Below are 13,749 nucleotides of genomic sequence, written 5' to 3'. Positions count from 1 at the left end.
AATTACAGCAGGACATTACCCTGCTATGTGATTGTGTAATATTCGGAGAATAGGAGGTGCTGATGCAAAACTTCTTACCTATCAGTTAAAAAGAATGCCCCATCTCTATAAATAATTATAGTCCACATGTCTCAGGCCACATATTGATCGATAACCCCTTATTTTATACTTATTTTATATATGGCCCCCATTGTGTTTAATACACAAATATAAATAGGGTCAGGGGATCCCCATTCTCCCAATAAAATAAGGATCCTAGCGGTGGAACCTCCACTTATCATATATTTATGACATATCCTGTGCAAATACCCTAAGGCCTCGCTCTTTTTGACGCAAAGTAGGTGGATCAAAAAAAACGCATCTAAAAGAACCTATGGTTTGCTATGGGTTCTTTCAGACAAATGATGTTTTGACGCGCCTAGCATGCTTGACAAAGTCCTTTGCATAGGACGAAACGTCGCAAGTTTTGTTGTTCATGCTGATGGAGTTTTTAACTCAATAAAGATGATAATTGGATTTGGATTCCCTGAAGATTCCAGGATGTCTTTCTGAAATAGCTTCTACTTGATGCTGCTCTCCATACACATTTTCTCCAGCATAAGGGCTTATTCACAAGAGCATATATTGGCCATCGTTTTCACAGGCGGACGATATACGCTACCATCTGGGCTGTCTTCATCCTGCCCTCCCCATCGCCTACTCTCTGCCTCTCTCCTCCCCTCTGGCTGTTTGCAATGGGAAGAGAGAGGCAGAGAGTCAGCGAGGCATTGCTGGCTGCAGACAGGGGGTGGGGTGGAAGCTTGGCTCTGCCCCCTCCCCTCCCATTGCAAACAGCCTGAGAGGAGAGAGGCAGATAGTAGGCGATGGGGAGGGCAGGAGGAAGACAGCTCAGATGGTAGCAAATATCGGCCGCCTGTGAAAACGGCGGCCAATATACTCTTATGTAAATACGCCCTTAGGGCTTTGACAGACGAGCGTATACACTAATATACTTGCCACAATGGAACATATTTGCACATGAACAAGGTTTGGAGATGGCAATACTCAGGCTGATACGCACATGTCAGCGCATAGTACTGTAATTTTTTCACTCAGAACGCCACTTTACACGCTCACTTGATACTCCCTTTCCTTTGAATAGAGTGGCTATTCGAAGCCTAATAAGGGGCAGCTGGCTTCTTTTCCCTGCGTTTTACGCAGTGTCACACCCGTCCCTTTGCTTTTATTAACCTTCCATAAATTTCTATGGCCGCTTTCTGCGTTATGATTTATTCAGACAAGTGTTTTCACGTGGCTAATTTAGCAACAATAAAAAAAAATTGCGACCATCTGAAGCAGTGGTTTCCAATGTATTCATTCAGATGAGCAATTTTTAGCCACATAAAAACATTGTGATGGTTTTATACGCAGACAGAAAAGATATGTCTTGCCCTGTCTTTTGGCCGATATACGCTGGTGGCTCCCATAGACTTCTATGGAAGCTGACGGAAAAGGGAGGGGGAGGGAGTTTAGCTGTGTCCAATGATGCTAAAACATGACAAGTGGCTCTATTTAGGCATTCAAAGAAATTCAGAGGATTTATGAGCAATTTATAGCCAGGTGGAAATGTTGTACCAGGAATAATTGGACAACGCCGCCCGAAAACAGTGCCCGATTTTATATGCTGCTGCAAAACGATAGGTCTTACCCTATTGCCCTGTCTTTTGCTGAGCTCTGGAGGCTCCTATAGGCTTCTAGGGGGAGCTGGAATAAAGGTAGGGGAGGAAGTTTAGCTGTGTCCAATGCTGCGAAAGGAAGACAGCTGGCTCTATTTAACTATTATAAGTCTTTTCGAGGATTTATGCCGAACGAGGGATTTCCGCGCTGCAGTATATATTCTCGCTAATGCGCTGCAGCCACCCATGTGAATGAATGAGGAAACGCGACTAAAGCTCGGGACTTGATTTACTTGGGACGTGAAAATGCATTGCTCGTGTGCATTTACATGGGTGATTTTCCCACACGATTCATGTGAACACTACCACCTAAAGACCCAAATCTTCCCGCACCTACATAGCACTTCAGTGCCACAGCAATCACCATCATGTCATTATAGGGATCTTTGTACAATCCCCGCTTGTTTGACATCATCGCCTCCTGCAAGCTGGCATCCACGAAACCTTCTTCCTGGTGTCATCTACTCGAACAGGATGTGACAGTGGTCTGCCAGCTCCTTCACATGCTGATCTATGTACAGGTTCTGTGTTTTACATAATCACCCAGTGCAAACATGGCAGAGCAGCAAAAAACAGCAATAAACATATCTTAGGGCTTGTTCACATCAGCATTCAGCTTCTCTAGCCGAATGTTTCCATCTTATAACAGAGCCAAAGAGCCCCAATGGCCCCCATTGACTTTATTTCGTCCTGAAATCAGCTATGGAGGTTCAGAATGGGAACTCTGAGGCTAATGTGAGTGAGCCGTAAAATGCACATATGTACAATATTGTGTCAGGGTGGGGAATGTGGGTTACATTTGTATCACTTACTTTACCACTATCTAAGAAACATGTTTCTATGATATTGAAAATTCTTCATACATGGGGCCATATGTACTATTTGTATAAACCCCTTATCAGACTAGCATTCAACTTGAAGAAAACAGTTGTAACACACGTTGGATCAGAGGGAAATCATCTATGGCTTGGCTTGATTACCATGAAATACCACAGTGGATAAGAGCAGGTCGTACATCTTTTTATCTATGTCTTTAATTGACCGCATAATATGTTCCCTCAGTTCTGCAGCTTTTAGTCTGTTCTTGTACTCTTGCCATTCGGAATGATTTAAGGGGCATCCTGACCTTTACAATTGCTGATTTCTGATAATGATTAATTATGTTGTTTCACTGTTCTCCAGAAAACGTCATCTTCTGTCCTGGAACAAAACCACAAAGCAATGATTAATTTAAAACTTATATTATGCCTTTAATAAAACTTATAATATATTTGAACTACTTAAAGTAGTTGTTGCAATCAGATAACGCCTGGAGTTACATTCTCAAAATCATAGTCCACCATTAGGGATTCCTCCTCTTTTAGCCATAGCAGAGCGTTGCTGCAAAGAGCACTTCACTCTTGAGGATTTGATGTGGCCAAGCATTAAGGCCAGAAGGGGCATTATTATTACTGAACAGGGCCAGAAGAGGCATTATTACTTAAAGGAAGACATGAGGGACATTATAATCCTGATTATAAAGGAGCACCATTACTGTGTAGGGGCAACTAAGTGGCACTTACTGTATGGGGCCCATAGGGAACACAAAAAACGGGATACTATTACTATGTGAGGCACATGGCATTACTACTGTCTGAGGTATCATGGATGGGAAGATTGTAAAGAGGTGAAGAAAATGAAGGGCTGGAAAACTGAGGACTCAAATATGTCTACATCAAATTTTTTAGAGAGCCTCCCCAATATCATGTGAGAGTTTGCCATTTTTGGCGAGCCTAGCAACTATAAGGTGTTTGCACAAAAATCCGTTATATTACAATGGAGACCACATACAGACCTGTAGTTCTTTTAAGTGTAATAGACAGTTCTATGCAGTGAAGAGATATACTGTACTTATCCAATGTGTGTTAGTTATGGAACACATATAAGATATTCATTCCTATATTGTTTTCTCATATGACTTATTCATGACCCCACACAGAAAAAAAACATATTTAAATGTATTGCTCAATAGTCCCATAGACTAAAGTTGGTCAAACATAGTTCAAAAGTGTATACTTTTGACTACATTTCACTTCTCTTATGTTTGTGTCATGTTTTTACAATACAGTCAATAAGAGACCTAAGGAAATGTAAGGGTGCTTTCACATGGATGGAATTATTCTGCTAGGATGTACTGCAATATGCAGCTTACAGTGAATCTTTTAGCCCTAAAAACTAAGCTTATGGGCTGAAAGTAGGTGACCTATGGAGTCTGTGGATGTAAGTGTTATACTTACCTCCCTTGTCATTCCCCTGGTGTCAGCACTGGAAGCTGCCGCTCAATGCATTAAGCAGCGTACTAAGTAGTCCTCACGTTCTAATTTTATAATGGGCGCAGTACTTAGCAGCGCCACTCAATACATTGAGTGGCAGCTTCTAATGCTGACACTGGGGGAGACAACGGGGGAGGTAAGTATAAAACTTACAGCCCCAGACTCCACGGGTCACCTACTTTCAGCCCATAATCTTAGTTTATGGGGCTTAAAGTAGTAGAGAGATTCCCTTTAAACTGCTGTCTTGGAATTCTGCACTAAAATCTGTAGGGCTAACTGCGGATTTTGATGTCGAATGGTAGGCAGATTTAAGCCATTTTCAATTACCACATGTTGTGGTATAGATTGCAGGCTAATTCTGCCTGTTGAAAGTACCCTTACATGTTATGTTTCCATATGGTTAATAAACACTTTTTTTGTTCTGGAATACATAAAAAAAAGAAAAAAGTGTTCAACTTCAAAACTTTACTTAAAAGAAAGACTTTACAGTAAAAAAAAGCATATATTTTTTTAATACAAAAATGACATAAACATATGGAAATATATGGTTATTTGTTATATATATGCTAAATAGAATTGAAATTGCATATGTTTGTTTTTTCATGTACGTTTCATGTATATGATAAATATACACGTGAGGGGCTGTTTTATGTCACTTTATGAAAGTAAGATTTTTACATTACTGATGTATCCACAATATCAAAACTTTATACACCGTACAGTTTTACAAATAAAGCTTATTTCTAGTATAATGAAAAGATACATAATTTTTCACTATAGTTTCTATAGCAATTCTACAAGGTTTTCAGGAACATTAATTACTTTAATTCAAAAGGAACCTTCATGCAGTGGATAATAATCTGCTGTGGTCATGTGATGGACACACAGATGCAAGACAATCCTCTGATAACTTTAATGTAACTTCAATGAGTTGTGCACCTATGTGTCCATCACATGACCCGGACAGATATTATCCACCGATCCAGTGAATGTTCCTATCAAGTGTCTGCAACCGAGATCTTAAGAACTATGAGGAATTGATACAGAAAATCTTATATATTTCCTGATACTTTTAGGCCGCCTGCAGACGAGCGGGTCGGATCCGGCAGCGAGAATTCTTGCCGCGGGACCCAACCCGAGAGCCTGCAGGGACGAGCGCGTACTCACCCGCGCCTGGCGGCCCCAGCTCTTTCATGTGCCGGCACATGCGCGGACCGGAGCTGGCGGCCGGGTGAGTGCGTGCCCCGCATAAAAATAGGACACGCCGCGGTTTGTTTGCCGCACGAGATCTCGCGCGGCCAAACCGCGTCCGTCTGCATAGGAGTGCGTATTGTAATGCACTCCTATGCAAACTTTCAGTGGCGGAAATCCCGCGGGAAATCCCGCCGCGGGATTTCCGCCCGTGTGCAGGCGGCCTTAATAAGTGTTATTTTCTGAAACCAGAATATATCCCTTTAGAATAAAAAACTCATGGCCAGCAGAGGCTTTTCCTACGGTCTGATAGAAGGCAGTAGATAATCTCTGAAAAGGCAGTCTTCAGGTAAAAGTAATAACTTTGGGGAGGCATAGAGGTCTGTGGGGTTGGCCAAAAGCTAAATGTTGATACTTTTGTCTAGTGTTTCATTTTAAAAAAAAAGCTACACATAAGTTACCGCATATCTTGAATTTCTTTCTATCAAAGTTACTTTTAATTCTGGAATATTACCCTGGGTGAAAATCTGGTGCCACCAGAGCGCTATTAATGTTATTTCTTTTATTACAACAGAACTGTATTGAGCTCTTATATGTATGATGATTGGCACTTATTGTACACCTACGTTTGAGAAATAAAGGTGTAATATTAATGTCTGTCCGGGAAGGTGAAGTGTTTCAAGGTTAATGTCAAATTTTCTGAGATAGTGAATTAGTTTTGTATACCAAAAGCTGTGGAGGTTGATAAGATTATCTTAAATCTCATTGCATCATGTGTCTGGATTCTGGAAATGTAATCTTGTTGAGTTAAAGATTTGTAAATTGTCTGAGTGAACAGACTACAGAGAAATGATAAGCAAAATTGTAAAAAGACACAGGAAAACAATGTTGAAACAAGTATTTAAAGCGTGCTGGATTCGCCCACCTGAGGATCTATCATTTTTGCCACCTAAGGCTGCCTGTCTAGGGGGGTTGCGATATCCCGCGGCAGATCTCCGCCGCGGGAGCCGTCGCCGGGGAGCAGGAGACAGCTGACAGTTCTCCGCACTGAGCCTATCTGACAGATAGGCTCACTGCGGAGAATCACGGCAAATCGCAGCATGCGGAGAATTGCTATGATTCTCTGTACGTGGACGCCGCGGCAGCGCTTTCCATAGCAACGCTATGGAAAGCTTCATACAGCATGATTCGCAGGCGACTTATTGACGGCGGAATCACGCCTGTTCACATGCAGCCTAAAGCCTGGTTTAGACACAACGATTATCACTCAAAAAATCTTTTGAGCAATTTTTGAGCGATAATCGTTGTGTGCTTTTTTACAGCGCAAGGTGATCGTTGTTGAATGTTGAGTGATCACCTTGCACTCGAAGCGGGGAATGCAGAAGACAAGCGGGGTGGCCCCGCTTGTCTTCTGCATCCGGCTGTTCGCCGCTCAGAGTGCCTGGCTGTTGAGCTGTTGATTTTGAGCGAAAATCACTGTGTTTAAAGGGGCCTTAATACTAGGAACTAGAGATGAGGGAGTATACTCGCTAAGGCACATTACTCGAGCGAGTAGTGCCTTAGCCGAGTATCTCCCCGCTCGTCTCTAAAGATTCGGGGGCCGGCGGGGGGCGGGGAGCGGCGGAGGAGAGCGGGGAGGAACGGAGGGGAGATCTCTCTCTCCCCCCTGCTCCCCGCCGCAACTCACCTGTTACCGGCGCCGGCCCCCGAATCTTTAGAAACGAGCGGGAAGATACTCGGCTAAGGCACTACTCGCTCGAGTAATGTGCCTTAGCGAGTATACTCGCTCATCTCTACTAGAAACTCATTTCTAATTCTACAAAACCTTTAAGTAATTCTAATGCCTTAAAGCTACTATTATTTAGGGTCAGAAACACAAAAGTGGGACTTGTTTATCCACATGTCTTACCCATCAGTCTTGTATTTAAAATGGAACTTTGTTAAAAAGGCAGATTTTTTCTGACATCTGTGTGCTGCTTTCTACTTTAAAGCTACTGTAGCATATCTTGTAGCATAACTTGATGCAGGAAACTTTGGTTCCTTCAGTTTACCTCTACATTCTGGGATTATAATGGAATTTCACACTAAACTCATTGTGGCTTACCACTGGCTGTGTGATCAGCAAATGCAAAAGGATAAGCAATCAATTTCAGATCAGTGAGGTGTTGACTCCCACCCCTGAACCCTGTTTACTTGTCATTGTTTTCCAAGCACAGCTTTGTATTACTGGTATTGACTGTGCCTGGAACAGCAAATATTAACAACCTAGGGTACTTTTGTATGGGCCAATAGTCAGCCAAGTAATCGCTCAAAAGAGAATTATGGGTGATTGTCATTCCATGAAAACACTGGACCTGACAGGGCAAGGGAGCGAGAATCGCTCATTTGTTGGAGTCACTTAGTTTTTAGCTTAACTTAAAAAAAAAAGCGACTGTCAACCCATTCAGTGAGCGATCATTGCTCTTCTGTGAAAGCACAGGAGTGACAATCATTGGGACGGCTGTTCAATATATAAGCACTCGACAGTCGTGCCGTTTTAAAAGTGCCCTCCAAGGAGCAATGATGACCCACTGAATGAAGACGGAGCATTCTGCAGCTCTCTTCCATCTGCCCTCATTCAGAGTGAATAGGTAGTTGCTCATAGATGAATGTTTACACAGGACAATTATAGGCGCTATGTAAAGATAGGCAATACCTCAGCCAGCCTATATCCCCATATAACAAACAGGCTAGTTTTTCTATTCATATAAAAGCATAGGCTGGCTGAAATGATGTCTACGTAGAGCAGTAGACCTGCCAGTATCCTCCCTGCCCGGCCTCGCCTTCCCAACAACATGGTAGGGGATCCCCTCACCAATCATTCTGCCGCTACTTGCTGCTGCCTGCAGCCTAGAACTGCACGAGGACATACGCCTGGCTCACAGAGCTGAGAGAGCCACTAGTCTCAGACAAGAGCAAGGCAGCAGATTGTGGTTGCCACTAAAATGGCTGACAGGCACCACCATAGTGCCAAAAAAAGTTCTACCCAAAGTTTCCTACTTGTATCTCTTCATTCAGAAGATATTCTGGGTGGCCCTGACTTTTGAATCCCCTTGTATAAAAAAAATGGAGCTTTACCTCCTGTAGCTACACTTCCCTTAGATATTAAGCTTGTTGCAACTTTAATTTCGTGTTTCAAAAAATTGGCATTAAAAGTTTACAATTACACTAAATAAGGGAATTTCACACAGCAGAACATAAATTCAACTACTTTAAACCTGCATAGATAGAAATAACCTCTTTCTCATATAATAGTTTATGTTTTGAATCCCATACTCTGACACATGTATTGTGGGCATTTATTATAAACCAATGATTTTAATTCAGGCAGATTATGGAACTCTCCTGGAATATTCCAGTTTTTTTTACATATATACAGCATGACCATAGCTAGAATGGTAGAAAATATACTTTTAGCTCTAAATACAAATTAGACATGCAGTCTTTACATTATGCACTGTAGATAGGTATTTCGGGTCAACACGGCAATTCTATAGGACTTCATCATAAGACATAGTGACATCATGAAGTTCAGCTCCTCCTCAGTATGCTACGCTCCATTGGCCTAAAGAACACTGCTCTCTCCTGGTTCTCCCCCTACCTATCTGACTGCTCTTTCAGTGTCTCCTTTGCTGGCTCTACCTCCCCTCCTCTTCCCCTTGCTGTTGGGGTCCCCCAGGGCTCGGTCCTCGGCCCCCTTCTTTTCTCTATCTACACAGCCCCTATTGGACAAACGATCAGGAGATTTGGCCTCCAATACCACCTGTACGCTGACGACACCCAGCTATACACCTCTTCCCGTGACATCTCTGCACCTTTCCTCCAAAACATCACCAACTGTCTGTCTGCTATCTCTAACACCATGTCCTCTCTCTATCTAAAACTAAACCTCTCTAAAACCGACTTACTGGTATTTCCACCCTCCACTAACCGACCTCATCCTGACATCTCCATCTCAGTGTATGGCGCCACCATAACTCCTAGACAACATGCCCCCTGCCTTGGGGTCATATTCGACTCTGATCTCTCTTTTACCCCCTACATCCAATCTCTCGCCCGAACATGTCAGCTGCATCTCAAGAACATTGCAAGAATCCGCTCTTTTCTCACTGTGGACATGTTAAAAATGCTTACTGTAGCCCTCATCTATTCCCGGCTCGATTATTGCAACTCGTTGCTGATCGGCCTCCCCTGCACCAGACTCTACCCCTTCCAATCCATCCTAAATGCGGCAGCCAGGCTCATCTTCCTGTCCAGCCGCTACTCGGACGCCTCTGCCCTGTGCCGGTCACTGCACTGGCTGCCCGTTAAATACAGAATTCAATTTTAACTCACTACCTTCATCCACAAAGCCCTCCATGGCGCAGCGCCCCCCCCCCCCCTATTTCGCCTCCTTCATCTCAATCCCTCTGCTAACGAAACCAGACTGAGCGCCCCTTTAATTTGAACTTCTCATTCCCGCCTCCAAGACTTTTCCAGAGCAGCACCGGTCCTCTGGAACGCACTACCAAAGGCTACCCGGGCAATCCAGGACTCGCAGAACTTCAGGCGTGCTCTAAAAACGCACCTCTTCAGGGAGACATACCGCATTCCCAAAACAAAGCCCTCTGTACTCCGCCTGATAACATGCTCTCTGCCCTAGTGACTGCAATCCCTGTTAGCCATCATAAACCGCTCCTGCAGTGATACCGTTTCTGCCGTCACACGGCTAAATGTCTGACCATTGTCTATGTGTATAACATCGCTCACTCTCCACCTCGCCATACAGTGCACATCTCCAGCCCCTTTACCTTCTGTATCACCCCACTATTCGTAGTATGTAAGCTCGTTGGAGCAGGACCCTCACCCCTATTGTTTCCATCAATTGATTACTATGTAACCGTGGTTCTGTAATGTTTGTACTTTTGTCTTTCTGTATCCCCCCTGTCTATGTAAGCGCTGCGGAATATGTTGGCGCTATACAAATAAAGATTATTATTATTATTCAGCTGTGGTGGATTACTTCCTTTTTGTAACAGCCCAGTTAGTAACCTACAACTGGCATCTCAGAACTATAATAGATCATAGATGGAAAATGTGAGACATGAAGGGGTCATTTGAAGTTGCTAATGTTTCCATTTGTTAATACCTGCACAACTTTGTACAGTACCTGTGCTTGAATGTGCACTTGAAATGTGAGGAGGCAGTGTGCATTAGCAAATGCAGTTCTATGGAGACATATTCAATTATCCACCCATTAGCCATCAACTTTATTTTTAAACCTTGACAGGTACTATAAACAGCATCAGATTACATCTGGACTTTGGTTGGTGTTTTAATACTTGAAATGTTTATTGGAGATTTATCCAAGTTTAAAAAACCAGACATTTAAACATCCACTATCAGGATGTAGATACCTCCATAAATAACAATGTGCATAGCACATCATGTTTCATTTCCCCTGTGCTTTTTCATGGGACTTTGCCAGAAACAGTCCATTTACAGGTTTGATATGGTTATTTAACTTTTCTGTTTGTATAGTTGTTCAGACATTGGAGTCAAGGGAGAAATTTTCTCTAAACCCACTTCTGTTCTTCTCATCACCAGACACTCCTCGAGTTATCAGTAACTCTTGAGATTAATCGCAGTTGCCATGTATACAATCTATTGTAATGGAACGACAGAAATGCCACTCTCGGCAGACTCCATAAAATATTGTCCAAGAAGAAACAGAAGTCTCAGAGCATGAAGCATATGTAAATGAATAGAAGATGGGTAATACAATCAGAGGAGTTATTGCTTTCATCCCATCTAACACCTGCCAAAAATACCTGCTAGGAGACTTGGAAGAAATGCCGATTGATAAGATGGTTGATTTAAGCAGTATGCAGCTGAGGAGGTTTCCACTAAGGGTATGTGCATTTACAGAACTTGTCAAGTTATACTTAAGTGACAACAACTTAAGCAACCTTCCTCCAGAGCTTGAACTACTACAGAACCTCCAGATCCTTGCCCTGGACTTTAACAACTTTAAACTTCTTCCACTAGTTGTGTGCAGTTTAAAGCAGCTATCAATATTATACCTTGGAAATAATCATATTAGAGACCTTCCACAGGAGCTGAGTAGCCTCAAGAACTTACACACTCTTTGGATTGAATCGAATTATTTAACACATTTGCCTGTTGTTATTTGTGAACTGACTCTCCTAAAGACATTTCATGTTGGCTGCAATCCAATACATAATATTCCCAAGGAGCTGAAAAGTCTTAAAGAATTGCGCAGCATTTGGATGTCAGGAAGTCTCCTCACAGAATTTCCACCTGTTTTACTAGAAATGCCTTTCGTGGAAGTTATTGATGTTGACAGGAATGGTATAAGATATTTCCCAAGTCTGGTGCACTTGACAGGATTGAAGCTTGTTATCTATGACCATAATCCATGTCGAAATGCTCCTAAAGTAGCTAAAGGAGTTCGCAGAGTGGGGAGATGGTCTGAAGAGACCCCAGAACCCAAGAAGAAGTTTGAAGTAGAAGTGGAGCAAGAAAAAGCTGAAGAGAGTAAAGAGACAGAGCCCGCCGCATCTAATGAGATTCCTGCTATGAAAAGCGACAATCCACAAGAGGCCACTTCTTCATTAAGTTAAAAGTATATTAAAGGCAATTAAAAGATATAATGGTATCTACGCAATATGTTCCAAAACTCTGAATTCTTGGAATGAATATGGACTAAATTAAACAGTACGTTATGTACTGTATTTACTATAAACTCGGTTGAGGAAATTCAAGTGCTGTCTTGTAAGTAAAGCTATTATTGGTTGATTGTGAGAATAAGCGTGAATTTAGTGTCTGAGCTACTGACTTCATCATTCAAAATGCTAACATTTTGTTAACTGTATCTTATAATGTTACACTTAATACCTAACTGGGCACAGTATAATAAAATAGATGCATATTCTGTCTCTCGCCTATTCTTTATTAGGCCTCATTTACAAAAGCTTCTTTTTTGTTCTACATTCAGAAGGTCCCGCATAGTGTATGTAGCTAATATTAGTACATGGAGTTATTTGCTTGGTGGTGTTTCTATTTGCCAGCATGCCCTATCAGGGGAGTTCACACAATGCAAAATTGTTGCAGAATTTCGGCTGCAGAATGTGCGCTAAAATTCTGCAAGAATGTATATAACAATGTAAGTGGATTGGGGTTTAACAAATCTCAGTCAGTCACAGCGGAAAAAATATGTAGTTTTGTAGATAGTTATGTCATGGATTTTCAAATCTTCAGCATGCCCTTTCTATCATGTGATAGATTTTCACCGAGGCTTTTGTTCATTGCAATAAGAGAGAGAATTCCACAGTTAAAATCTGCACCAAAACCCACAAATGGATTTTGGTGCAGATTTATTCTATGATGTCATACTCAAAAAAATGATGTTTTCTCCATAGACGTCAATGGAGTCTGAATCAAAATGATCTTTATTTTACACAATTGTTAATTCACCTGTATTTATAAATAAATCGTGGATTTAAAAAAACACAGAAATAGAGCTAATTCCAGACAAATATGAGATAATAGTATAACTTCTAACCTTTACTTGCTGAAATTAGAATAACTTTTTAATGTAAAAACTGTACATTTTTCCTAGGTTATTTCAGCAATTAAACGTTTCATCTATACAAATGTAATTATGATACAAGCATATGTTTATACAGTTAAATGATTTGCTGTTTTAAAATATTGCAGATGATCTAATCATCACACTAAACATGTCGTATTTCAGAACACAACCTTCAGAATTTTGAAATGTTTTCCCTTTCAGCTTTAAAATGAATGTCCAGCCTTAAATACCATGAGGCAGATCTACTAATCCTGTCTAATAGACAATATAAACGTAAATCAGGCACAATGCAAGAGATTTATCACAGTGGTTCAGGCTGGATGATAACTTTGATATCTTCAGACACCTTTGTCTAACTTTATTCCACCTATTGGTTGATTTACCTTGTGCAAAATAATTTTCACAGTCTTCGGTATGTAATTACACCAATAAAGGAGACCACTTCAAACAATATTAAGTCTGCAAGCACAAAACTAATGAACATCCAATATCTACAAAAAACAGTGCTGGACCCCATAAATACTAAATACATTCAAATATCAACATGAAATAGATATATTTATTAATCTAAATAAAGCATTAGGTTAAAAAGAAGAATCAATACATACAGATAAAATGAGTAAGGCCGCCTGCAGACGAGCGGGTCGGATCCGGCAGCGAGAAATCTCGCCGCGCGATCCGACCCCAGAGCCTGCAGGGACGAGCGCGTACTCACCCGCGCCTGGCGGCCCCGGCTCTTTGATGTGCCGGCTGCCGCGCAGCCGGCGCATGCGCAGACCGGAGCCGGCGGCCAGGTGAGTGCGTGCCCCGCAGAAAATTAGAACATGCCGCGGTTTGTTTGCCGCGCGAGATTTCGCGCGGCCAAACCGCGGCCGTCTGCATAGGAGTGCGTATTGTA

General features: G+C 42.0%; 1 protein-coding gene across 1 annotated transcript; it reads left to right on the top strand.

The window, feature by feature from the left end:
* Positions 1-11,007: 11,007 nt before the first annotated feature.
* On the top strand, positions 11,008-11,880 carry LRRC10 (leucine rich repeat containing 10). Its single transcript, XM_066589301.1, has one exon. The coding sequence runs from the start codon at positions 11,008-11,010 to the stop codon at positions 11,878-11,880; it is 873 nt and encodes a 290-aa protein (XP_066445398.1).
* Positions 11,881-13,749: the final 1,869 nt, after the last annotated feature.

Source organism: Eleutherodactylus coqui, chromosome 2, assembly GCF_035609145.1.
Source record: "Eleutherodactylus coqui strain aEleCoq1 chromosome 2, aEleCoq1.hap1, whole genome shotgun sequence".
NCBI classification, from domain to species: Eukaryota; Metazoa; Chordata; class Amphibia; order Anura; family Eleutherodactylidae; genus Eleutherodactylus; species Eleutherodactylus coqui.
This window is presented reverse-complemented; position numbering and strand designations above follow the sequence as displayed.